General features: G+C 41.8%; 1 protein-coding gene across 4 annotated transcripts in view; it reads left to right on the top strand.

The window, feature by feature from the left end:
• Positions 1 to 26,345, top strand: part of CPEB4 (cytoplasmic polyadenylation element binding protein 4) — a 38,888-nt gene extending 12,543 nt beyond the window's left edge. For 2 of the 4 annotated variants that reach the window (XM_041489984.1, XM_041489986.1), the window contains 6 exons: positions 15,554 to 15,727; positions 16,756 to 16,845; positions 17,313 to 17,431; positions 18,252 to 18,366; positions 18,554 to 18,735; positions 21,352 to 25,758. In XM_041489984.1, coding sequence (XP_041345918.1) covers positions 15,554 to 15,727; positions 16,756 to 16,845; positions 17,313 to 17,431; positions 18,252 to 18,366; positions 18,554 to 18,735; positions 21,352 to 21,579 — 908 coding nt within the window. In that variant the 3' untranslated portion in view covers positions 21,580 to 25,758. Of the gene's footprint in view, positions 1 to 15,553; positions 15,728 to 16,755; positions 16,846 to 17,312; positions 17,432 to 18,251; positions 18,367 to 18,553; positions 18,736 to 21,351; positions 25,759 to 25,786; positions 25,973 to 26,089 lie in introns of those variants that run through there. The other 2 variants (XR_005957042.1, XM_041489985.1) reach the window with 2 other exon arrangements.
• Positions 26,346 to 27,698: the final 1,353 nt, after the last annotated feature.

Raw genomic sequence — 27,698 nt, 5'->3', positions numbered from 1 at the left:
AATAGTGATTCTTGCTCAGAAGACCAACCTTTGATAAACTGGCAAGAACTTGTGTTTGTTGCCTTCTCTGTGGTCTGGAAATGCAACTCGAGTTTCCCATCCCCAGAGCTGTGCAGAAATTCAGTGTGGGGAGAAACACCACAAAATACTTCTCTGTTAAAATGACAGGGAGAGCCTGATGTGGATAAAAGTGATGCCAAATGAATTAAAACCCCAAAATACCTTCCCTCCTTATGCAATGGGGACCAGGTTTTTATTAATGCCAAGTATTAACAGCTTTTATTTGGTTTATGTTCTGTCTGGCAACATCCTGTGTCCCCAGAATTGCATACAGAACCAAGAGTGAGGTGCTCTTCCTTGACTGAGCACCTGGGATTTGCCCCAAAACCTTCTATCCAGCTGCCAGGCACTCCAAAACCAGGTTACAGCTCTGAAATCTGGCCCAAGGTGATGTGGCCATGGGACAAATAAAATCTCCCTTTAAATCTGAATTTAACAATTCAGCTTCATATGTATTTATGGTCAGCTGCTAAGCAAGGGTACTTCTGAAAGTAGCTTGATGTTTAGTTTAACTGCTTTGAAAAGGTTCTTTGCAGTTGAAATATTTCTTTTTGAGTGCTTAGCATGTTTTAAGAGTGATGGAATAAGTATGTCAGCAAGGAATACAAATAGTTCTGACACGCTTTAATTCCTGCTTTAGCCTGAGTGTTAATCCCCTCTACAAAGTCATCCGTGCCTTCTCCAAATTCTGTGTGCCTTGTCTCACACTGATTGAGACACAGGGATAGCAGTCAGGTCCTGGGCTGGCAATTATTGCTTAGATTCCTTGTGAATTATTCTGTTTCCCAGTTAACAGTTACATAACTGTACAGAAAAAAGCCTCCAAGCCCAGATGAGACATTTAAGTGACTCTCCATGAAATACTTTGTTGTGAAGCCTCATTTCTCAAGGATCTCCTCAGCAAGAACATGAACTTTGCTTCCAGTGAAGTGTGCAGTGCCTGAATTTGGCTGTGCTGCTCTGGCACAGCACTCAGTGACTTAATTCCTGTCGGGTATTTAAGGAATGGATCTTTATTCAACCCAGCATCCGCCGGGCCGTGCTAACTGCAGAGATCATCCCTGCCTAGGGTGGGGTCTGCAAGGAGAGGAAATACCTTTAGTTAAACCAACTGATACAGCTGGAAAAAAACTGTAAACTGCTGGGACAAAACATTCCACACCAGGCCTGGAGTGGGGCTGGTGATCACGAGCCCTTTGTGTTTATTTTCCATCTGCTAACACAGATCCTGTCTCATGTTTTCTCTTTTCTTGCCCCATCTTTATTTAAACCTCGGATATAGAAATCTTTAAATAGGACAAATTATGGCTGTCAGCTCAAATCTTGTTTGCTGTTTCAAACACCTGCATTTAAATCAGCAGCTCCATAAGAAGTTTTTCAGTTTGCATTTTAAATGGGTTAATCAGTGCATGCAGTGCTTTGAACTAAAGTTGGATACTCTCAGAAAGGAAAAGCTTCTGGGTTTGAGACTTTAAAAATAGCCTGGGCAAGACAGTAATAAAACATACTGTGGAGAGCAAGCTCAGAACGGCATGGAAATAATTCAGATGATCTAATAGGTCTCACTGCTATCTTGTGAGAGGTTTGATTCTGCCTCAGCATGAGTTTAGTGTGTAACACTAACAGCACCCCCTTTCATATTGTCATGGACTGCCAGAGAAAGAGGAACTGTGTAAAATACCCCTTCAAAACCACGGGGAGAATGGGCATGGTAATAGCCATCAGTCACAGTTTGGAACCTGCTGTCTCTGGGACATCAGCTCCATCTTTAAATGATATGTTCAGAGCAGCAGGCTGGGAATTCTGTAATACAATCAGAAGTAGGAATTCTTCTAAATGTAAAAAAGTCCATCCATAGTGTGTTCTTCGTGACTGAGGTGATTAAGCTGTGCTAGCCTTGGATTTGTTTAGGTCAGTAATAATTACATTCTTAGGTTGTCTTGCTGTATGAAATAAATAATATTTTCTGCATGAGGTTAAAAAGGTGAATCTTACAGTGATTCAGTACACTCAGTATTACCTTTTAATGCTTTGAATAGGCATTTTACCATTTTCTCTCTTTCTTTTAAGGTATATTTTTATCCCTGCTCAAATCCTCTTCCTTTGCTGAGCAGCTGCCATTTCAATATGTTATTTTTATCCAGCCCAGTGAGTGTGCTGCGTGCTGCACAGCCAATGTCAGCCTGCAGAAGCCTTTCCCTGGAGACTTAATTGCATCTTCTTTACAATGAACTCGGCCTCCCTGAGCTGAGCCTGGGATCCAGAGCCTGATTTTTGAATCTGGGTCTTCCAGATGGCAATTTGAGCATTACTGTAATAGTAGTAGATTGACTAAATATTTCCTTGTTAAGTGACACTGAAATGTCTTTAAATGCTTTGTGACTGGTTTGCTACTGAAATATCCAATATTTCAGTTCAGAATATCAGGTTATTATTGCCTGGAAACGATGCAAGGTGGGAGGATGAAAGCAGCAGGCCAGGACATCTGCTTCCAACATTGCAGAGCACTCCTGTAAAATCTGGGTGTGAACAGCTCAGTGTCTGCAGGAATCCTGTGGCTGTGACAGTCTGAAAAACTGAACACGCTCCTGCACCAAAGGGAAGGAATTGGGAGTGGAGCAAGGTTGAACTGCAGCCCTAAATTTTAATTTTGAAAAGCCAGAATGCTGCAAAGTTGCACCATTCAGGATTTCTCTGAGCAAGCAGAGAGACCAAGCTGTATTTTAAATCATCAGGGCCTTAATATTAACATGAAAAACCATGGCAAAATTGAAGAAAGCATGTAAACCTTATAAAATGTTCTTTGATGAAAGGGATCCAGATAGTTTTGAGAGCTTTTTTGAATATTGGATAAGAATCTGAACTGGATTTTTTTTTCCCCAAGTTGTATGGATTATGCAGCATATTAATATTAATTGAGTAGAATGGGACATTTGGGTTTCTGTGTGATCCAGAATATTATTGAGACCCTGCTGAGAATCAGTCCCAGTTCTCTTGAGGGAAGTTTAAGGTCCTCTATATATATGGACAGGACAAAATCTGACCTGTTTTAAAATGTAAAATAATAGATTTTGAGGTTTTCTACAGCTGCTGTGGTGGCTGCACCTCAGACTTTGGGGTTGATCTCCTTGGCCAGAACCTAAGAGTTCCTCATTTGCAATTTTTTAATTTATCCAGCTTCAAATAAAATGAACAAATCCTTCCTTTCAGGCTGTTCAGGTTTGCCTTCTTTTTCTTTGGAAACTGTTGGTGAGTTACTGTGTGAATGTTTCATTCTCAGGATCTTCCTGAATTTTATCTCCTATGCCAGGAAAGGCTAATGGCATTTGCAGACCTGAGTGCCTATTAATTAAGAGGAAAAATAATTGGTTTACTATGTCAAAATGCAGAACTGGGTTTAATAGCACTGAACCCCAGTCCATGCTGAGGGAGCTGGGATGGGGAAATTGTGGGAATTTGATTTGAAATCAACTGTTCCTATTCCTGTTGCAATCCACTGATTTCAGATGGGTTAAAGTAGAAATATTACAACTGCTGCTATTCTAGATTCTGAAATATTAACAAGAAGGGCCCGCTTTCTCTCCAAATGCAGCTAATATTCAACATTTGGGGGCAATACTCAATATTTTAATTTTTTAATTAAGCGAAGTGTTCGTTGAATTTTCCCTGCCTTTCCAATATTAGGGATTTATCACAGCTTTTGTTTAGAAACAGCCAACAATCTTGTAAGAGAATGAAATCACCTGGGCAACAGGAAGGGACTAAAATCTTCTATTAATAAACACTGAGATCAGATGCACAGACTGGATTTGAACCTGCCACAGAAGTAATGAATACAAACCATACATAATGTATGATTTTACACTCATTACCTCCTAAACTTCCAGTCATTTAAATGGACATTTGGGTTTGTGGCTTCAATGAAGTTGTTCAGAAGAGATGCTGGATTTGAAATTATGGAGAGGATTAGAAATGGTTAGAATTAGAAAGGTAAAAGTGGACTGGAAAGAAAAATATCATGTCTGAAACTTGCAAAAAAAAGGGGGGGAAAATAAAAAAGAGGAATTAGCCTTAGGTAGTACACAGGGAGGAAAGATCTCCAGTGAGGAGAGACTCCAGGAGCTGGTCAGTCTGGGGAAGGGAAGACTGAGAGGAGATCCCATTAATTCCCATAAATATCTCCAGGGGGTGTCAGGGGATGGTGCCAGACAATAATTCCTGAGCAGCTGAATATTTCTGATAATACCTGTCTGTTATAGAAATGCTGGTTTTGACAAGGCACATATCAAACAACCGTCAAACAACTCTGGTTTTACTTCACCCCTGCAGGATTTCGAGGTGGGAAACCTTGATTTACGCTCTGTCCAAAACGGAGCCATTTAGTGCTGAGCCACAGGGTACTGATGGAACCACCCTTTGAGACCAGGAAATTCCTTTTTCTGCCACCTCAGAGCAGTACAAAAATCGCAGGGTTTTCTGATCTTAATCCAATTTGGGCATCAGTGTGAGGATTCCTGTGCAATTCACTGGAGCAGACCTGTGTTTTTGTGTGCAATCATTTCTCCCAGGCCCCTTGCCATGCTGTCCCATCTCCAGAGCCTGCATGGAAAATTAAATACCTCTCATACTTCTCAGACAAGATATTTCCTTGGAATGTATGTGCTGTAAATGATGTGGCAGGCAGAGCTCTTTAAAACACAGCAAAACACTGAAATAGTGCTGAATATTTTCATGTCTACCTCGGTGATTTGATCTTCAGAAGTGGTACAGCCAACAAAATCGTTCTGAATGCCGTGACAGCAGCCTTGCTAATCTGATTAAAACCTTTCTAAGGTTTTCTTGCTTCCTTTTTTATATCTGTGGCCTCGTGAAATTAATTCCATCCCTTTTTTTTAAGAAGCGTGTTTAATCTTCTGCTTTGTTTAATGTCACTGTCCACCAAGTAGGTTTTGTTTTGGGTTTGGGGTTTTTTTTTTTTTCTTTTCTGAATTCTTGCTTTGATAATCTCTGACCATTCTGGATCATCTTCAAAGCTGCCTTTAATTTGGAGCTTTATTTCATGAGTGGTGTCTGTTCCTTGTTTTAGAAGACACTGAACTCTTCCTGCCTCCCTGCCCAAACTGCTCAAACTACCTGTCTTTTTGCTTTTTGCTCACTTTGTTCACTTTTTGCCTTGATGTTGAATCGTTTGAGTCTTTTGTTAGCCACGTTTTGCATGATCTCTGCTGTCATGTTTGTGAGCCTTGAAAGGGCATGAAAGAAGCAGGAAGAAAAGCCTGAAGTGCTTTTTTTAAAAGTGGAGTTAAAGAAGAAATGGGTGTAATGAGAAAGGGAATGAGTTTTGAGCAAAAATAAGGAGGTGAGTGCTGAGGTGTGAGTGTACAAGGGAAAAATTGGGTCCTTAAGAAAGTCATGATTTCTTTAGTCGTGGGCAGTCATTGCTTATACCCAGGAGTGACTAAAATCTGAATTTTGCATCAATTATTTAAGTTACTTCAAGAAAGAATCACGATGCATATAGAATTTTTCTATTGAGTACCCACTTATTTTAATCCAGCATTAGCTAGAACGATAACAGCTATTGCTGAGGTGAACTTGAAAACACATTTTACAGTAGATTTACCCATCCTTGGCTTAATGCTTTGTGTGTTGGAATGCAGACTGGTCAGCTGTGAGGGCAGGTTTTTTCCACTCCAGTGTTGATGGTTGGGCTGCCAGGTGAGTGGAGCAGTGACGTGCTGCCTCCAGATAGGCACATGTCAAATGAGGTGCAGGGAGTGGGATTTCAGCTTTACTCAGAAATCCCATTAGCAGGAATCCCAGCTCAGCACTCAGATTGGGTGTGAGAAAAGGATAAATGTTGTGCATGGAATGTGGGGATACTTATATAAATATGTACTTATATAAATCCTGCTGGTGCCTGGTTCTGTGCAGCACTTCTGAATCCAGGCAGGGGAAATGGGGATTCTTTTAAAATAATGTTTTCATTTTCTCTTCCCATTTGGATTGAGTGTGGGGAAGTGTGTAGCACAGTTTAGTCAGATGTTACTGGAAAATGAGTGTCCTACCTGTGCTCTTCACTGGAAAAATGAGAAATGGGGAAATGTTCCAGTGCAGGGACTTGAGTGTGCTTCATCACAGAACCATGGAATGGGTTGGGTTGGGAGGGACCTCAAAGCCCATCCAGTGCCACCCCTGCCATGGCAGGGACACCTTCCACTGTCCCAGGCTGCTCCCAGCCCTGTCCAGCCTGGCCTTGGGCACTGCCAGGGATCCAGGGGCAGCCACAGCTGCTCTGGGCACCCTGTGCCAGGGCCTGCCCACCCTCACAGGGAACAATTCCTTCCCAAAATCCCATCTGACCCTGCCCTCTGGCAGTGGGAAAACATTCCCCCTTGTCCTGGAGCTCCATCCCTTGGAAATTGTCCCTCTCCTTGTTTCTTGCTGGCTCCTTCAGGCACAGCTAGGTAACCCCAAAAATCCTTCTCTTCTCCAGGCTGAACAATCCCACTTTTCTCAGCCTTTCCTCATGGGTTGCTGTTGACTTGCTTGTGTTCCTGTTCCCTTCTTGTTTGGGAGTGAATTAAGAGGATGGTTAAAAAAGGAACCAAGGCCTCGTGTTGCATTCCAGGCTGTCTTGTGATCATTCCTTCCACAGACAAAAATAAGTTGCTTTGAACCTATTATTGTACTTAAGGAACTGCAGGTTTAGATCTTGCAGTGTAAATCCAGTTCTTGCAAGTCTCAGGCAGGTGATCCAGGAAAAAGCCTGGACAGAATTCCTGGTGCAGGAATTGCTGATGGGGTGGACAGATACCAGAGCTCCTGGGGGGAAATGCTGCATATAAAGAGGCCAGGAGCACAGTGATACAAACCATGACAGCAGAGATTTGGGAAGGTTTTACACCTTCTCATAAGTCTCTGTTCAATAAATTCTCTACCAGGTTCAATAAATTGTTCTTGTCACTTACAAGATACATTTTATCTAGCAATTTTTAGCATATGACATCCCATTCCTCCCTTCCCTCCTGTCAGAAATTCTGTCATTAATGAAGTTACCACGTTTGAAGTAGTTTTGTGGCTGAGAAGCTGATTCCTGTAATGCTTTTCCTTCTCCCAGCTGCAAACTCTGCCTTTCATTTCTTATTTTTCAATTGAATACAGTAATACTTGAAGTGTTCAGAAGATAAATGCTGCCAATTATTCCATATCATAAACTGGAAGATGTATTGAGGCAAAAGATGGGATGTTTTTATAACTTGGTGTCTATTCTCCAGCAGTCATACGTGAATATAAAATAAAGCTCAGTGCCATGAGCAGCAGGGTGCCTGCTATCCTGAAATACAGTATAATTCCAACTAAGATCCAGTCTCCAGCTGCTGGTTGTACTCCATGATTTGCTCCTCTGCTTTTGGTTTCTTATCTCACACCCTGTGGGGGATCCTGGAGAAGAGTTGTAATCAAATACACACAATATTTAAAGCTCCCACTTAAATTGATTTGCAGTATCCCACTGGAATATAATTGGAATTAAGGAACAAATATTGATCCCTGGTAGACAAAGCTGGAGCTGTGTCTAGGATTTGTAGCAGGTTGGTTTAGGAAATTTCTCTGTGTTCTGCTGTCTGATAGCAAAGAAACTTCAAAGTTACCTTTGAAGCTTCTGTAGTTTTGAGATGAAGGAGACTGAATTGGGTTTGTCACATTTCAGGAGTAGTTAAGTGCTTGTGGAAATGGAGGAAAATCCTGTCTGGAGGTTCCTTCAGTCCAGGGACCCTGTTGGTGTGACCCAGCAGCAAAGCAGTGACACTGAGTTAACCTTTTTTGTCCCACTTCCCCTTCACCCTTAGGCTTGAACTGTGGAGTGCCCATCCCTGGAGGGCTCCAAGGAAGGCCTGGACGTGGCACTCAGTGCTCTGGCCTGGGTGACAAAATTGGGATCAGTCACAGCTTGGACTCAGTGGCCTTGGAGGCCTTTTCCAACCCAAATGATTCTGGGATTCAGTAATTCCTGGAAGCATGGCCAGGGCTTTTTGGCTCAGTTGCCCAGTCCAGGAGTTACCTCGAGCTCCTGGCAGAGGTGGGTTTGGAGCTGGAGTGGCAGAGCTGAAGCAGGATGTTCCCTCCTGTCCCTGCAGCCTGGGAATCAGGGAATGCCAGGGGCTGGAAGGGACCTCTGGAGATCATCCCAGGCTCACCTGGAGCAGGTGACACAGGGACACATCCAGGTGGCTTTGGAAAGTCTCCAGAGAGGAAGAAGAGCGTGGGGACTCCTTCCCAAGGGTAATTCTTTCCTGGCTGTGACTGCCCAATCTCTCAGTGGGGCAGATTTTCTTCAGGCAGATTAAAGCCATAAAAACTTGCAGCTCATGGCACAAGCCTTGGAAACAGTCACTTTCCTTTCAGTGTTCTCAGCCTCTCTCCAGCCCTGCTTATTTGATGTAGAAAGTTGTCAACACTCCCTGTTTGCAGCTATTATGCTGAGAATCTGCTTTCTGCCACTCACTCAGGTTCTACCTTTCTACCATGTGAACCCAATTAATTCAACATAATCACAGGTAAAGCAGTGTTACTTACCAAAGGATTTTGCAGGATCATTCTCCACAGGGTTCCTGAAGGAAAGAAACCTGTTTACTTTTTGTCTGTCAGTTGTTTTGTGACAGTGACCTGGAACTGAAAATTAAAAATTCTAGTCAGACCTGTACTTGAGTGCTATGGAATAACAAAAACTTCATTTTATTCCTGTTCTTGACAGAAGGAATGGTAAATACTTGTCTTCAGGCATCTGGCTTTACTTGAAATAAAGCATAATATTTGCATCTACAATAGTACTCCTGTTTTTCAGCATTTGTTTGGACATTTTGGACATAAGGTAGAGCTGTATTTAACAACATGTTTTTTAAAATCTCTTTTTACATTGTGTTTCTTTAGAAGTAAATAAGGAGGAAAAGTACAAGTTTTGGCAACTCTGCTGCTTAATTTTGCAGAATCAGTCATTCCAAAGGTGCTAATCCTTGGTTTTACTGTGCAGCAAAATTTAGGCTTCTTTGCTGGTTTCATGCTGACTTTGACATTGCTGAAAGTGTGTCAAATATACATTCTTCAGATGTACATACAGAGCTGCTTAATTTTTTTATGACTGTTTTAAGATTATTTGAATAGTTTTCACTCTTTGAAGTTTGGTAGCGTTTGAAATCCACAAAGGGAATCTCTCATATTCCCTTTTAGTGGCTTGGTTTGGAAAACCATTTTTAGGACAGGGATCTCATCTGACAGTGTCAGAGATGGCTGGGACTGTAAAATACAAAGTTCTGACATGGAATACATTCAGTGTCAGTGCAGATGTGTTGGCATTTTGTTCAGTTTATTCTGCAGTGAGAGCATTTCTCCTGGATCAGGTGTCCTGGGCTGCTGCCATGGATGGGCTGCTGTTCCACAGTCAGCATGCAGTAATTCCACATCATGTGCTTGGAATAATTTGCCTGGAATGAGATTAAGTGCCTGAGCTGGGCAACATTTCTGCACACATCAAATGTCTCAGTTAACACTCACGGAACTGGTGACTGATCCTTTTGTGTTTTAGAACTGAAATCAAGGAATGCATAAAAAACAGCACTCTTTTTTTGCCTGCCTTAGAACCTCAGAGTCACAGAGTGGTTTGGGGTGGAAGGGACTTTAAAGGTAATTTAGTTTCATCCCCCTGCACTATCCCAGGGTGCTCCAACCCTGTCCAACCTGGCCCTGGGTACTTCCAGAGATGGGGCAGTCTCAGCTTCTCTGTGCCAGGGCCTCCCCACCCTCACAGGGAAGAATTTCATCCCAAAATCTAATCTAAACCTTCTCTCTGTCAGTTTGAGGCCATTCCCCCTTGTCCCATCACTCCAGTTGAGGACAAACACAACTTTTCATGACATTATCTGCTTTCAAGCTGAAAATGTCATCTAAGAATTAAATTGTAAGGCCCTATTAAATGGAAGGAAATATTTGTGTGTAATACATGCAGGTAGATGAAATTTTCTATGTTCTGATTTAACAAAGTGTGTACAGTTCTCTGCAAAGTCTCTGCTTGGGTCTCTAAATTTAATAGAGCTAATTTAACCAAATATGCATTAAATGGAGATGTTATTTAGAATTTTCTTAATTTTCTTCCCTTGGTTTGGTTAAGGAGATGTTTAATTTGTTCCCTGGTGAAACAGGGCTTGAGGTGACCTTACAGAACCTCTTGTGAAACGCCCTCTTACCTGTGGCAAACATGTGATCCATGTGAAACGTTGTGAAATACAAAGTGATGATAAAATCTCACTCTGGAGTAAGAACCAGCCCTGCCTGCCCTCAGAGAGTACTGGGGGGAAAAGGTAGTTAAATATTAGAGTTCATGTTTGTAATGGCCTTGTGCACAGCATTGGCAATCTTGATATAATTGCAAAGCACAGTTGAGTGTAAAAAAATAGGAAAAAAGCTCTGCTGGTATAATGGCTAAAGCAGATTGTGCTGCAGTTATTTTTCTATAATTTAAAAGTAAAATTCAGGCAAATCAAAATGTTTTCTCTGGTAGACTCAAGGATATCCAGCTCACTTTTAAAATAATCCTGTGGAACTTTGATACTTCTATTTCTGTAAGTTAAGTCCCAAGGGAAACAAAAGACAAACCTGGCCCCAAATCACCTTCCCAGTTTCAGTAAAAGCCTGAAACTCTCTGATATTGGTCATATTTAATTTCCAACATAAACAACTGCTCACCAATGTCAGGAACATTGGAATAGAGTAATAGAGAAAACCTTATTATACCCCTTAAAAAAAAAAAAAAAAGAAAATCTGCCCTCTGGCACTTTTCTCCATTTGTGTAATATTTAACAAACAGTTGCTGATGGTATAAATACAAAATACACCTGGAATCAACCAGAACCAGGTGCCCAACCCGGGCACACTTTGTGCAGCACAAACTTGGAGCAGGGTTGGGGTTTGAGTGATTTAGGATCCCTGCAGCATTTTTCAGGGTTTTTCAGCAGAGTGTGTTTGTGGGGTTATACCCAATGTGCTGACAGGTTTTGTGGTGCTTCTTCCTCTAGAGGGAAAAGAGCTCAGCACATTTAATTGGAGGTATCAACACAAAATATATGAATTTTTAAGAAAGAAAGGAGAAAGGGAAGCGGCCAGGAGCCTATTAAGTGTCTCAAATGAGGAAAAGACAAAAAAAAAATCTGAGTGGGTTGATTATTCCTGATGTTCTTTAAAATGAAAGTAAAAGCAGCAGATTTTTGCAAAAGATTATTGACTTTCTCTATGGCTTTATTTCCAACACAGAAATAAAGGGAGGGCTGAGCAAAATAATTGAAGCAGCTGCTAATAGCATTTTAAATTTCAGGCTGATTTTATTGGCAAAACGTCTCTGCATTGGTTATTAATGAGCAGTTGAACCAGTTGCATGAACACTTTGTATTTTTTAGGTTTTGTAGCAAAATTTTGCTCAGATATCTCACGAGATAAATAAATCTTGGGCCCTCTATGCAATTATCTGAAGCACTGAAGAAATGGGGAAGGGAAAACCGACCTTGAGGAATCCAAACCAAGGCTGCAGTTGTCTCATTTCTCAGCAAAGGATGAGCAAGTGTTGTGATCTACAAATTAAACCTTTTCCTGTGCTCGGTGGCAGTTTAAGGATTAATTTGTGCAGCAGCTTAGCTGGGTTCTCGTGTAGCAAAGCCTTCTCTTAATCTGAATTTCTGAGAGCCAGAAGGGGGGACTCAGCTGCCTTCCTGGCCTGCCAAGAGAGCATTCCTTGCCTCAATGCTGTTTGTATTTCACAGAGTTTCACATTGTGTGAAATTAATGGCGTGTGATGAACCCTGTATGCAGGGAGCAGAGAAAGTTTGTATCTGTGCTGTGCTGGGCCAGTTTATAAACTGTGGCTCCTGAGAAATGTTTTGGAATGTCAGATGTTGGTATTTTGTGGCTTAGATGTGAAGCAAACGCTGAAAACAAGAGGCAAATTAAGAAGAGGAAGAGGAAAAAAATCATAGTATTTTGTTCTCCAAACCTAGTATTTGGCACTGGAAATAATTCCTAGCTGGTGGCTAAGGTTTTTTGGGGTTTTTTTTGTCCTGGTAAAGGAGAAAAGTCCTCTTGTCTGGAGTGCCTCAGGTGGGGAAGCTGTGAGGAGTCCCCTGGCCTGAGCTGTGGTCTCACATCCACGGTGCAATCGTGTCTGGGTGCTGCTGCCAGCAGCGAGTGTGCAGGGAGCAGGAGGCTGTGTGGTTTTGTCAGTAATTCAGAAACCACAAGCAGGATTTTTCTGGCTTTATAGGCAGAGCTGGCTTTGACAGTGCTTGATGTGCTCCGAAACGTGCAAAGGCTGCTGGGCTCAGGCAGGGACACAGCAAGATTGCTGATGCTCTGTCATTTCCTTCCATTTCTTCTTTGAGGACTGTATCAGCCTCCTGCGTTTCAAAATTCAAATTTAACATGGAAAAATTGTACTTATAAAGGCCCTCAGCCCTTAAGATTCTCCCATAAAGCCTCAAGAATATTCTCCAGTCTGAAGACCAGGACTTTGTTAATTTGTGTTCTTGGTGTTAATTGTGAGTCTCTACCAGAGGAGTGAAATGATCTTATGGATGTTAAATAATCATGAAGTAAATTGGATTGATACAATTTTTATTTGGAAAGAGGAAATGACTCCTGTATTGTTGTGGTTTACAAATATTTAAATGCTTAAACTAATTGGCGGCCTCAATTTTGAATGGGGAAGCAAAATCAAACACATGATGTGCTCAGAGTTTCTCACAGCACTTGCCAGGAAGAATCCAAGTTTTGAAAACAGTTGGCCTGCTTTCAGAAAGAGATTTTAATGAGATTAAAAGAGAAAGAATGTGCAAGTTTGATTAGAAAGTTTGGCCGTGCTCTGACAATGGGTTTTTGCAAGCCAGCACAGCAAATGCTGTTGTTTGTAGGGCTAGAATTGATTTGTTCTGAAACATGAAAAGTAGGAATGAGTGGGTAACAAATTATTCCAGCACAGTGTCCTGGGTTAGTGTGAGAGAATCTAGAAGGCAACTTCAGTGGCCCAATTTTCTCCTTGATTTTCAGTTTTTCAGCTGGTTATTTGCCAGTCAGAATTGAACCGAGGATTTTATGGGTTGTACAAAGCAACCTGATTTCAAAACAGAAAGTATCACACCAGTCTTTCCCTTTCCTTGTGTCAGGGCTTCTCCTCCAGCTGGGGTGGAGAGCAGTGTTGGAATATTCTGGAGCTTGGCAAGGCAGGGAGAGCCTGGTGCATGAGGAAAGATCCATTTGCCTATAGGCACACCCCCAGGAATAGCTCGAATAAATAAATAAATGTGCAAATTTGGGGCTGAAATCGCTTCCAAAAGTCTCTTGGATTATCCACATCCACTTGGTCAGGCTCCTGTCACCGTGGTTTATCAGTAAGTAACAGAGCTGGGCTGAGGAGGCCATGGGGGGTGGGAGGGGCAGCTTGTGAACACTTCTTTTAAATGACCTGGATCTGCAAAGGCTTGAGAATCACTGAGTCAGTATAAAGGCAATAAAACGAGGTCTTTTGGTCCTTATAACAATGATTGAAAGGCTGTTTTCTTTCTCATTTAACATGCAGCAAGGACATATGGGAGAAGGCGAGGTAACAATATTCCTCTTTAATTTTCTAATGTTGACAATGTCTCATGGGAGAAATAACATTCAGTTTTTACTAGAGGGCAAAGTCCAAACTTTAAGCTTATAAGGGAGCAGTTTCACATACATTTACATAGTCTGCATGCCATAAATGAGCATTTTAAGTGGATTAGGGAGTACCTGAGGCTGAAATGATCACAGTGGACATCACCTGGATGGTTTGTGACCCTGGGGGGCTGTGTTTGTGTGTGTGTTTGTGTGTGTGTTATGAATGCCAGTGCTGGAGGAGTTTATTGTGGGAATTTTGGGTGCTGATGGAGCATAAATACAGTGAGTGTCCGAGCTGCTGGGTTCAGTGTGTGTGTGGAGTTCTCCAGCAGCAGCTGAGGAGCCTGGAAAGGGGAGTTAGGTTTGGGAATTGCTCCCTCCCAACGATACCTGCAGTACTGGGTCTTAAGAGATGAAACAAATCACAAGTGCAGCAGTTCCCTAGGGAAAAACAACGTTGAAGTCAATATTACAATATTTTTATCATAGTAGGAATGAGGTTTGCCCAGCTACAGAGAGAGGTCTGATTATACTTGACTGTTATTTTTATTAAAGGTGTGTAAAAGATTCTTGAAATTTCAAATAAGGCAACCTGACCGAGCCTTCAATTTTTTATTCATAGAAATTCTATGGACTGTGGATTTTACTGCTTTTATTTTTTCCTTTCAGCTTCTTAGCTGTTTGATTTTTGTCACAGAAAATATCTGTATCTTGGTCAGATTTTCTGTTTTCAAGATGTTTTCCTTTTTAAAACCATTTTCTTTCAAGGGGAGGAAGCAAAACCAGGATAAATTAACCTCACCAGTACATTTCTGTGGTAGATTGGGATGAATTCTGAAAAAACAGACACAGTGTATCACATCATAGACAAAAGGAAATGTATCCTAGAACTTGCAGCACGCCTCATTACTTACTCTCCCTATATATATTTATTCCTAAAATGCTCCTTAAATGAATAGAAGTCTCAGTTTGCTGTGTAGCTGTTGAATATTGGAATTAAAGAGGGAATTCATGGCAGAGAACAGCTCCTGTGCTCTATTTATGATATTATACAGTGGCATTTATAACAAAGAACCTTATTTAAAAGAAATATTATTAAGGAAATCTATGATAAAGGATTGTCATAGAAAGATGCTGGACTGCGAGGGGAACATTTCTCATTTTACATTTTCTCTTAGAGTGAGGCCATTAACAAAACTCTGTTGTAACACTGAAGTAAAGTTGTAGGGGGGACAAAATTTCCAGTCTGCAGTAAATGACAGTGTAATGTTTTCCTCAGGTTATTTTTGTTATTTACTAGTGGGTGGTTTATGATATGTTTTGATATCAGGTAATTTAAATGTGTAATATATTTAAGTGGTAGAATTCTTGTTTTCCCATTTTCACCTTGAAATTTTATCTATTCCCTGCAAGAAGCTGTTCACTGGAAAATGGAATAGATGGCTTGATATTGTGAAAGCCCCAGAAACCAAATTGGCTGTTCCCTTCCCTTTTAATACTTTTTAAAAGAAACCTCATTGGAAACACAAAATATTATGGAAAGCAGTCAGCTCGAGCACCCGTTAGAAATCCTGGTTTGTATGAGGAAGAACCTTTCCTCTGAAATGAAGCATTTGAGCTGCTGGATGATGCTGGAAACTGAAAGGGTGCAATGAAATCGAGAACATAACTGCTCATTCAGAGGGCAAATCACTCCCAGTTCTGCTGATGCAGCAACTGGTGCATTTTCCCCAATTATTCCAACAGTGTGCGCTTTGTTCTGTTAGTATGGTTTTTTTTCCCTGTTTTTCTTTTTTTCCAACCCCCTCTTCAGGTCAGTCCTCGCTGTTCCCGATGGAGGATGGGTTCCTGGACGATGGGCGTGGGGATCAGAGCCTGCACAGCGGGTTGGGGTCTCCCCACTGCTTCTCCCACCAGAACGGGGAGCGCGTGGAACGCTACTCCCGCAAGGTCTTTGTGGGAGGGCTGCCTCCGGACATCGATGAAGGTAAAATCCCCAGCCAGGGCAGAGCCTTTTGTCTGCCAGCTCAGGGATGGGTGTTCTCTACAAGCTTTGATATGGAAATGGATCTTTCTTGTGAGTTTAGGCCCTGGTGTTGTACTGCCACTGAAGAACAAAATCACATTGTCATGATTAAACTGACTTCAGCAGGATAAAAAAGTACAAAAGTGCAGAATTAAACAAGCCAAAATCACCTGTGGAAACTCATAAATCCATTGCAATCATTGTACAGGCCCCAGAAGTCAGCAGCAGGAAAAGCTGCTCCTAGTTTTGTAAGGTATGTGTGGGGTAGCAAGTCCTTGCTCTGGACTTGGTCACTCCTGTGTAGCTGAGGTTGTTTCCAGCAATGATTTTTGTCCTGTGGTAGCTCCTGACCTGTGCATGGTGAGAACCCAGACAGGAATGAATCTGTGCAGGGCATCCTGAGGCACCAGAGGTTTGTGGTGGTCCACACACAAATACACGTGGAAGAATACTACAGTTGTTGTTAAAATAAAATTTAACAGCCAGGTACAGGTGTTCTGAAGCTTCGTTTCACCAGAGCTCTGTGTTCTGTCTGTATGAGCCTGCTGGGATAGTGGTTAGAAGAAATGCAACAATAAAGCTGAAAAGTTTTTTTCTTAATCACAGAATTGTTTTAATCCCCACTTTTTTTTTGTGTCAGAGCTTGTAATGCACTGCTGTGACATAGTAACCTGAATTTCATGTCACCTGAGAGCAGTTGATTATTATAACAGTATAGATGCAGTGGCTCAGCTCCTGAGAATTAGTGGGTTATGAGCTTTTATTTATAAGTAGAAAGGAAAGTTTGAGCTTTGGCCTGTCTTGTTTTATAAGGAGTGTTCTGCCTTGTCACAAAGATCCCCCATCAGCTACTGAGCACTGCTGTGAGCTGCTGAAGCTGGAGGGTCACAGAATGTTTGTTTATAGGATGAAGCTGCCTGAAATCAGTGTCTTTCAAATGCCTTAAGTTCAGTTTATTTTAATGCCTTTTCCCTTCTCTCCTGTTCCAGATGAGATTACTGCAAGTTTTCGGCGCTTTGGACCTTTGATTGTAGACTGGCCACACAAGGCAGAGAGCAAATCTTATTTTCCTCCTAAAGGTAAATACTGCAAACCAATAAGATGAGCATGTTAGAATAATTTTTTGTGACAAAGCACAACATTGGTCTGGCAGTGACACAGTGTTTAGGGGGAAAAAAAGAATTTCATCCTTGGGATTGTTCTAAACTGGTGAAGTTTCAAATATGGCTTTGCAGTTATTATTCACTAAAAGAATTCTTCCTTAACTTCCTGTTTTTACTTTATTCCATTTTCTCTCTTTCCCCCTGTTGTTGTACATGTAGTAAGAGCTTTTTAAAGGCACTAAATGCCTTCCACAGCAGCTGGGAAGGATTTTTCCCTTAGAAGAACAACCAGAGCACTTGTGGGTTGGAAATGTGTGCTGAGAGCACCTTAAATCTTTTCCCTTCTTGTGTGGCAGCGTGATGTCAAACCCAATTCTGAGTTAAATTCTGATCCTGTAGACAAACAGACAGCAGCATTGATGTTTGTGTTTTCCCTTGGCCAGGATATGCATTTTTGCTGTTCCAAGATGAAAGCTCTGTGCAGGCACTGATTGATGCATGCATTGAAGAAGATGGAAAGCTCTATCTCTGTGTTTCCAGCCCCACTATCAAAGACAAACCGGTAGGTGGAATTGTCAGGCCCTGCACAATTCCTGAGTGATAATCACAAATTGGGCTCTTCAAATGCAGTTTTTTCTGTCTTCAGAATGTTAATGTTAAAATTTCTTTTAAGGTGTCAAATTAAGAAGAGAAAAGACCAACTTACTACTTTTGAACTAGACATAAGAAAGTTTTTTAGTCTAGTTACCATGCTTATTTTTATCAGAAAAAGATGTATTTCCAGACAGGTATTTTATGCTTGCTAATGATGAACATGTAGAATTCATATTGTTTGAATGTTATATGTAACAGATAAATCCTAAAAAACATACCATGGCATTGAACTGTAAATTATTCATATACAAATGGTTGGGGGGCTGACACAAGTCTGTCAGTGGTTGGGGAGAATTCTGCTCTAGTCCTGTGCTTCAAATTTTGGCCAGCTGTAACCAAATACAAAGCAGCACAGGAGCTGAACAGGCATCTCTGAGCCTGCTGCACTGAGATAAGGCTGGGACAACAGGAGCAGTGCAGATCTGTGTGACCAGGGGGGTTGTACAGCACAGCTCAGTCATGATTAGGTAAATGTGTGAGCAGAGGGTGAGGGCCTTTTTCCCCAGAAATTTGGGTAACAAGGAAGTGATGAAATTTAGCATCCTCAGATGGTCTGTCTTAAGAGAGCTCGTTACCATTTCATTTTGAGAAATGATTGCTGAACAAGTAGAGTTTAGAAAGTACAGCTGTTTAAGAAGTTTTCTTCTCTGTAGGACGCTGTTGTAATTTATATTACTGAGACACTTTGAATTGTGAATGGTTAAAAAAACCAGGCTTTTTGTCCATAGGTTCAGATCCGGCCTTGGAACCTTAGTGATAGTGATTTTGTTATGGATGGTTCCCAGCCTCTTGACCCAAGAAAAACCATTTTTGTTGGTGGTGTTCCTCGGCCTTTACGAGCAGGTACACACTGCAGCACTGGGCATGTTGGATGTGCAGCCTGGTTTGGGGAGCACTGGGGGAAGCGAGCCTGGCAGCGAGGGAAATCTTGAGCGTGGTGACACAGTGGGGGACACGAGCCATCCTGAGGTGGTGCTTTGAGAGAAACAAGCGAGCCTAGAGCCCTGTTTGGTTTTGCTTTGTGCTGCAGTGGAGCTGGCGATGATCATGGACCGGCTCTACGGAGGGGTTTGCTACGCCGGCATCGACACCGACCCCGAGCTGAAGTACCCCAAGGGAGCTGGGCGGGTGGCATTTTCCAACCAACAGAGCTACATTGCTGCTATCAGCGCCCGCTTCGTCCAGCTGCAGCACGGAGAGATTGATAAACGGGTAAGGCCTGCTCCCCCCTGCTCCTCTGCAGACGGCCTCCCTGCCTCAGAGGTGTGCTTGCAGTGTTACAGCAGGTTAATCCCGTTTTTAGTGCTGCTTAGATGCAGCACGGGGTGAAAGCGGAGTGGTAGGGAGCTGGTGGTGCTGGCACGTGGGAGGTGACTGTGAAAAAAAGTTTCATGAGTTGCTGAGTGTAGTGGGAAGTGTGGCAGCTGCCTTGGCCTTTTCTAAGAATATTGCGCTCCTCAGATGCTCCCGCTGCAAGGATTTGTGGTGGTTGTGAGATGCAGGGAGGGAGGTGCCTGCCAAGGATGGGGCAGCTCTTATCCTGCTCTGCCTCCTTTGGGAGAAGAGGCAGAACCACCCCAATGTGTGCTGGGTGTCCAGGAGCATCCTGGTAATGCCTCGTAAGCTTGGTACTGTGCCCTGCAGCCACCCTCCACAGCCTGTGCAAAGGCTGTGCTTGCTTATTTCATTCCTTTATTATTGTATTCCTTATTATTTTAAATTAGAGAAATATGCCAAATGGATCAGCACTTTGCTTTCTGCCCTCTTCATCTCTCTAAAATGTAATGCCAGTTACAGTGATATTCAGACCACAGTTTTGGGAAACTCAGATGCTCACATCTCTTCTTGTAATTCATCCTTTGTCTCTGGATTTTTCCTACATGACTGTCACTGCTGATCTTAATTTTAAAGTTAATACAGTGGAAAACCTCCAAACTTGGCTGATTAGCCCATTATCTTTTCACTTCTGCTCTGGCTATAAAGCAGAAGAATTGTAACAACAATTTGACTGTGGGCCTGTGAATTGGAATGTCTTTGTTCTAATCTTGGCTCTGAAAATAAGTTCTGTACAGCTTTGAACAAATAATTTGGGCTGCCCTTGTGCAACTTGTGCTTGCATAAGCAGACACTTGGGTGAATAGGTCCATTGAAGCTGGTGGGACTACAAATTTAAGTAAGTACTTTTAAACTCTGAAAAAAAATTTTGCAATCTATTTCCCCTTCCTTCTCTCCCACCACTCCCTATTTCCTCATTTTTTGTGCAGTTTTTGTGTGGGGAGATAATGCTCAGAGAGGAATCATTATAACAGAAATCGGGTGCATGAGGGAGGTAAAAATACAACAACACTAGTTTTTATTAAGGTTCTATTTATTTTTAGTTTCCCAATACTGTTTTTCTGTAAAAAGAAAAATAAAACTAATAATAAAAAAAACAGTAACAAGAAGGGATTTCCTGTAAAATTAGGCAAGGAGGTGCTGCTAAAGGGTGTGCTCTGAGATAATGCACAGGAAGGGTTCAGTGGGCCTGATGGAGCTGCTGTAACTGAGGCTTTCCCTGGAGCTGGGAAATCCTCTGTGCCCAGCTCAGGGAGCAGTTCCAGCCCTGTCACACTCGGAATTAATGTGACAAGGACACCTGAGCTGCAGTGTGGCCTCTGAAGGTGGCTGAGCAGAGGGAATGGAGCAGAATCACCACATGAAGGAGGCCTGTGTGGCATCTTTGTCCTTTTAGCACTTGGAGAAGGCAGCACTCCTCAAAAAATCCCCAACCTCCCACTGCAGAGCAGATTAGGGGATGGGGAATGTGGTGTTAGGAATATTTGCCTGCTTCTGCTCTTCTACAAATTGACTGAGTTGGCAGGGCAGGGTTTTGGGAAATGCAACTCGAGCACTGCAAGAGGAGAAAAACATGTCATTAAAAAGGCTGCTGTGCTCTGTCTGAGCAGTTTATGTGTCCTGTAAGCAAAAATGACATCAAACTACTGCAGTGCCATCTGGGCTGTGATAAAATTGGGTGGGTTTAAAAACCCAACATCTTGTGAATGTCCTTATTTGCCTGAGGTGTGTCCGAGGCCTGTGAGGTGCAGAGGGGAGCAGCCCCAGGCCAGATGCAGAGATAACAGCAGAGATATCAGACACAGCCTGGGTGTTTGAAAATCGTGGTGAAAGCATCACGTTCAATGAACTTCAGAGAAGGTTCACAATTCTAGAGCAGGAATTTGCACCTATATTTATTTCTGCTGTTCTGAATTCCTGCTCATCACCTGGCCCTTAATGCCAGCAGCGTAGGAGGGCATCAGTCCTGTGGTAAGCCTCTCATTAGATCCCAACAAGATCAGGTGGATTTCCTTTTGATGAGAGGACTAAGCCATGGAAAAAATACAGAAATGAAGTGTTTATTTAGAGAATAAATGAATTGTCTTAATGCTGGAAATTCAGACATGTGCATATTTAATCAGCAGTTACAGTGTTGTATAAAGTTTCCATTTCTGCCTGAAAGGGACAGAGCTTAACTGGGCATCAAAAATAACTCCCATAATTATCCGAGGTTTTGGTGTCAGTCAATACATTGTTTGAGCCTTTCTGTAAATCGGTGACAGCAGGTGTGAGACTGATGGTCAGCACTGATTTCTGGGGTTTTTCTGAAGGATCAAAGAGGGGGTAGAAGTGGAATTTGAGGTGTTCAACAGCCACGTTCAGGTGTCACAAGGGAAATCTTGGTTCTAGCATTCCCTACTGCATAACTGCTGGCTACCCTGCTAAAACACAGGTGTGGAGTTAAGAATTTGCACTGAAGAATGACCAACCTGTCTCGTTTTGTGGCTGCAGGTGGAAGTTAAGCCATATGTCTTGGACGATCAGCTGTGTGACGAGTGTCAGGGCGCCCGCTGCGGCGGGAAGTTCGCCCCGTTCTTCTGTGCTAACGTGACGTGTCTGCAGTATTACTGTGAATATTGCTGGGCTGCTATCCATTCCCGTGCCGGCAGGGAATTCCACAAGCCCCTGGTGAAGGAGGGAGGGGACCGCCCGAGACATATTTCATTCCGCTGGAACTAAAGGATCGCTCATTTGCAAGCCTCCAATTAAGTGCACTCTTCTGTTCCTCCCCACCCCGCCCCTCACTCACAGCATGTCCTTTTGTAGTAGTCTGTAATTTAACAATAGTCTAATGAAAGAATGACCTATAATGGGTATTTTATAGAATCTTGTCATTGAAAACTGTATTGGGAACTCCTTTTCGTATCGATAACATGTTGCAAGTGAGTTGCATTCTCTTGTCTTTACTACCGAGAGAACACTTAATTTCCTGCAACGTTTTCTTAGAGGAGAGAAAAACTATTAAGAGAAGAGAATTGAAACAATAGAGTATTTTGGTTTTTTAATTAAATTATTGTTAATAAAGAACATAATAATACTTTTATTAAATAACCGTGTAACAATAACACTATCAGTCTGTTCTGACACTTTTCCCCCAGGGAAGCCTGTTTTTGCCTCTTTTTCTTTTTCTTTTTTTTTTTTTTTTTTTTCTTTTGGTTTTGTTTTGTTTGTTTTTGGATTTTTCCAGCAACAGATGAAGTTACATTTACCTACCAACAGGAAAGAGCATGTTTAAAGCAACAGAAATGCATGAGCAAAGTTGAAGCAGCACTATAATAATGATCTTTTTTGTTTGTTTTTTTCTTTTAAACTCTTTTAAGGGTTTTGAGGCTGAAATTTTAGCTCGGTGTGTATCTGACCGTGCCTCTGGCTACCACCCACATCCAAATTACTAATGAGATAGGCAGAGCTTACTATATTTTCATCAAAATGATTACATTTTAAGAATTCCTGAATGTAAAAGTTGAGTAAAGTTACTACTGAGGGGGGAGTGCACTTTTTTTTTCTTTAAGAGAACTCAATTGTCTGGTTACAGCCCTAGATATCCTACCAAAGCTAGAGTAATGACAACTAGTGAACTGGCATTTCCTCTCCTGAAGGATAAATATATAGATTTTATTTTTGATGGCTATATATAACTCTATATCCTAATATACTAACATTCATCAGGGGCCAGCCTTTGCTCTCCATTTTGACATGAAAAAGTAGAAAACCTAAAGATACCTCAAGGATATCACTGATTTTTACTGGAGTTTTGCTATTCCATTGTGGCACACAAACTCAAATTGGCTGCTTATTGGTTTCCCATCTTGGCTGTAAAGTCAGTTTTTGATCCCCTCAAATTTAGCTGTAACAGAAGGCATGAACCCAAGGCGTTTCCAAATCCCGCTCTGCACCGCCGGCCGAATTTTGTGCACGGAATGGTGCAAGTGTGCAGATGCCTTTCTTACTCTTCCTGTAGAAAGAATCCCAGCTCAGATCCCAGCTCTTCAGAACTAATTGTGGGGAGATAAAGACACGCAGGTGGAAGTGCCAACATCGCTAATTAACGCCGGCTTTATTGGAACTCAGTCCTGCCTTGAGAAGAATCAGCCCGGGACACGCGAACCGAACGCTGACGAGTGGGTGCAGAGGGTTTAGTTTGAAACAGATCAATGAAGGAGTAGTTCTGAAAATTTATTTTTAGTACTTTTGAACTAAATGCCCTGGCCAACTTCTCCACCAAGGATGTAGCAGTGTGCAAACAAAGTGATTCTGTGGCAATCTCTGCCCGGCCCCCGGGGCCTGGGACCACCCGAGAGTCTCCCAAACCAAAGATTTGCCCTGGCACTGCTTGGAAAACATCTGCTCCCTTCAAAGCCCCCCTCATCCCTTTCCCCAGCCCCCATTATCTTTATGAGAAGCAGTTTTTCTGTTCAATACAGGCTTTAATGAACTGATACCTTACCAAGTTCCAAAGGTCAAAATGGAGACATTTGCTGTCTATTAGTCAAGTATAGCAAGGGAGCTGCTTTTACTGAAATCCCTGAAAATATTGACAACAGTAATGCAAATGCAGAGTGCTCTTGTGTAGATTGTCAGGGACTTTTTTTTCTCTGAAGTACATAATTCTAGTTGGAATGTTCCTTTCATTTTTTTAATGCTTGTAGGTGGCTTGGGGTGTGCTATTGTGCCGATCCTACCCAGCAAACAGGTGAGGTGGGTTTCCATTACAAGAAAATAACACTGTTTGAGAACTAGCTTTGAATAATAATTTTTTCCCTTTGTACATGACCTGCTGAATTTCGGTACAGTGTTTTTGTAGCTAACTTATTTTGTCATGCACATAATGTATATTTGTTATGCACTACTTTTGTATATCTTGTTTTTCCAACAGTGAGCATTTTTAGGCACACTTTTCACTGACGGGATATCTCTTTATGCAATACCTCAATTTTTCATATTGCAAAGAGTAGCTTTTTGTACTTTTATTACTGAGAGATCTTCATATACTTCATTTTTTAATATAAATAATTTTAATAAATTTTATTTTCTTATATTCTGCTTTTTATACATTTCAGTGCTCTGCATACATTTTGAATTATGGATGTTGTGCACTGGCAATGCTATTTTAGAATCTGCAGAGAAAAGAAAGCATGTTGCTTAAACATCTTAGCCCAGCACCAGGTATTTGGTGTACATATAATTTAAGAAATAGTATATGTAAAGTTGAGAATTAAAGAAGAAAAAGCATGAAAGTGACAAATGACACTTGTCTTTAGACCCATGAAATTTAAATGCATAAATATAGTGTAGAAATTTAAAAGTCAAGAACCATCAAAATTGTCTACCGCTTCTTACTGAGTTTTTAAAAATTATACACAAATGCAGACGTTTTTGGTGAATGTTTAGCCATTTTTATTATTAATAAAGAATCGATGTTAGGTGTTTGATGCAGAACCGTGTCTGCTCTTTTAAATTATATTTAAAGAATAAAAGAGAGCCTGCTAGGTGGCAGGCATGTAATGTTAGTATGCATGACTAATGTAAGAAATCGTTATTCTACTAATATTCACTTGTGATTGTGTGACAAGCGTGTTTACAGATCCTTTGGTTACACTTCGATTTACAGGGCATAAACAATTCTCTCCATTACTCTGTGCTTCAACAGTGCTGGCCAAGCCTCTGATGGCACGGGGCTCTCTGGGGTTACCGTGTAGCCCCAGGCTCATTAACGTGTAATTAGCTACCGGTGGGGGGGGTGTCATTAATGAGCAGCGGCGTTCCCGGGGGAGTGACAGAGTAATTCCATGGTTATTTTTGCAATGTAAAATAAAGTGTTTCTGATTATTTTATATGTAAAGGAACCCCACTGCCCCGTGCTTTTTTGGTATAGTCTCTACTTCTCCATACACAGACCTCTGCAGAATGCAAATTTCAACCTTGCAGTGACTGAATTTAGCGTTTTATAAGGATGCTGTTGGAAAGACTTGATAATTCACCCCTTGTGTTTTTGAAGAGTTCAAACCTTCTGTTCAAAGGTGATTTAAAACTTGAATGTGATGGATTGTGGCAAGTTAACTTCAAGTTATGTGCAATACCTATTTCAGACTTCTGGAAGATCTTTGCAGTGTAATTCTTTGTTTTTAATTGCAGACATTTAAAAATGTCATTTTCTACTGTTCTAGTAAATCCTCTTTCTTGCTGGTGTTTCTAAAGAAAAGAATCAGAAATCAATCTTTCTACTAATGTAAATTTGAGATTATTTTTAAAAAAAAATGGAATAAAACGTTTTGGTCATTTGCTTTATTTTATTATCTTATTTTAAAGCTACTGTGATAGCATTGTAAGAATTGGGACAATATTGTATTCAACTGTTTTATTTTTTATATTTTTAAATTTTAAAGTATAATTAGTTTTTATAATTTTCATCAGATTTTTTTGTTATATTTTTTGGAAGTGAAACTTTTAGCAAGTGGGTGTCTAGTTTTTACTAATCCCTAATATGTTTTTCCCCCAATGTATTGCTCATATTATCAGAAGGAAAAGTTATTTAAGTATGTCAGTTAATTGTACTACTTGGCTGAATTTCCATATAGTTTTTACTGTGTATGGGGAGGTTGTAGTATTTATTATAGCATTTTAAATAAGGGTAATTCATTTTTTATTAAAGTCATTTTCACGTTTAAGTTCATATTTTTGTATGTTCTACTCTAAGTTATATAACACAAGTTACTTTTTTTAAAGAGTTCATTTGTTGAAGTGCTAGTGAAAATTAATGTTATTAAATAGTTTGCAAATGACTATTTATACCAGTATGCATATAATTTTTAAATATTTGTAATGTGAGATGTTGAATGAATAAAACTTTTAACTCAATGTTTCTTCTTAACCTTTTTCTTTTGAGCCTCCTGTAGGAACTCGTTCCTTTGTGGCCGAAGCTCGCGGGGCTGGGGAGGGAATTTTGTTGAGCTGTGTGGGGTGAAAAGAGCTTTAGGGCAAGTTCTGCTGCCCTGTTCTGCTCACAAGTGCAGCAAAGATGCCTTGGGGAGGTGAAGATGCAGCAGCTGAGGAGAGAACCACCGAGGCACAGGTAACCCCACAAGGGTTTGGGTCCTGTCCCTCCATCCCTTGTAAAGGTCCTCTCTCCATCTTTCCTTCAGATACTGGAAGGCCACCGTTGGGTCAACCAAATCCTTCTCTTTTCCAGGCTGAACAATCCCAGCTCCTTCAGCCAGAGAGAGACCAGAGACCACGGTGCAGTGGGACAGACAGAACCAGAGCGAGGCCAGAGCAGAGCCCAGCAAGGCAGGGACAGACAGGGAATCCTCTTTGATTGTTTCACGCTTGTGATCTGACAGTAACAGAGGGAAGGCATCTGACATTTTAGAGAACTTGCTCGTTTCAGCCTTTAATATAAAATATCTGAACTTGAAATACCTGGAAAGTTGTGTGGAGTGTTGCTACCTTACAGATCTGCTCTTGGAGGGCTGTTCAGCAGCTTAAGGAATCCCAGAGTTGTGCTGCTAATCTCCAGTGCCATCACTGAAGGAATTGTGGTGCAAATGTTCAGTGGATGGTGAGTCTCCTTCCTTTGTGTGGGTGCTCCCGAAATGCAGGTCCTGCAGCTCTGATAGGATTAGTTCTGATCCCTTCACTTGCTTTTGCCTTCACCTGGTGCACGTGGAGCAGCTCCAGCCTTGGGAAATTGGTTTTTAACAGCAATGGGAAGCTTTGCTGGTGGTTCCATGCAGATATTCCCAATTTCCTTTGCCATGACTGTTAGAACAGAAAGCTGGGAGGCTGGGATCAGGAGTGGCTGGAGGTGCATTGCCTGCCCAGTGAGTCAGGAGTTCCTCAGTGCTCGGTGCCAGCCAGGCAGCACCAGACACTCTTGACCAGCTCCAGCTGTGACTTGGCTGGGAAACTTTATCCCTCTGTTCCCTGCACTGGGATTGTTGGGAAATAGCCACAGTTCTTGACATTATTTTCAAGTGAAAATGGTCTTTTAGACAACATATGCTTATTTATGTGTTTGTGTTTTTTCACAAGTGTGACAGACTTGAAATCTGGTCCTGGAGTATGAAAGGTTTAAGGCTTTGGATGCCGTGGTGGTGGAACCAGCAATGTCCTTCACAAACAGGGCACTCCCTGCCTGACTCCAAAGTCCTGAAAACTTAGAGAGTTTCTCAGGGTCCAACATCTGATTTACAGTTGGGAATTACAGTGTATATTCATTCTAGAATCCTCCTATTCTGAAGATTGCAGAATCCTTGGTGAATGTTTAAGTTTTCTTACTAATCAAAGTGTAAAACATTGAAATCAATAAGGGTAAAGGTCTGTATCATTCAAAACTCCAAATAATCTATTGGGAGTGGTGGGCTGATTCTGAATTGCTGGTAAGTTTCTTGGGCAATGACACAACAAATCCATTTTGGGTTTCACTTTGCACTGAAGCTGCAAGTAAATGCTACAGGCAGACTCCAGAAGATGGAGGTAAGCCCTGCTGGGAGGAATTCCAGAATTTCCAGTGTGTGTGATTCCCAGCTTTTTCCTTCCAGCACAGTCCCCAGGGGCCCTCTCGGGTGCCAATGGCACTGAAGGAGCTGCCACATTCCAGGCCGGTGCAGGAGGTGGATGGACCCAATCTCCCCCTGATTTAGAGGCTGAGCTGATCTCCAGGACGTGCTCTGAGCTGTCAGGTTGTTGTGGGACACTTCCTGCTCAGCCCTGACCCTCCAGCTGCTGCTCCCAAAACGCTCAGTGCGGCTCCAGGGAATCTGGGACGAGCCATAGCCTCGGAAGGGGGAGATGAGGAG

The sequence above is a fragment of the Pyrgilauda ruficollis genome, unplaced genomic scaffold (genome assembly GCF_017590135.1).
Source record: "Pyrgilauda ruficollis isolate IOZ18807 unplaced genomic scaffold, ASM1759013v1 scaffold97, whole genome shotgun sequence".
Lineage (NCBI taxonomy): Eukaryota > Metazoa > Chordata > Aves > Passeriformes > Passeridae > Pyrgilauda > Pyrgilauda ruficollis.
Note: the sequence above shows the minus strand (reverse complement) of the source record. Positions and strands in the feature narration are given on the sequence as shown.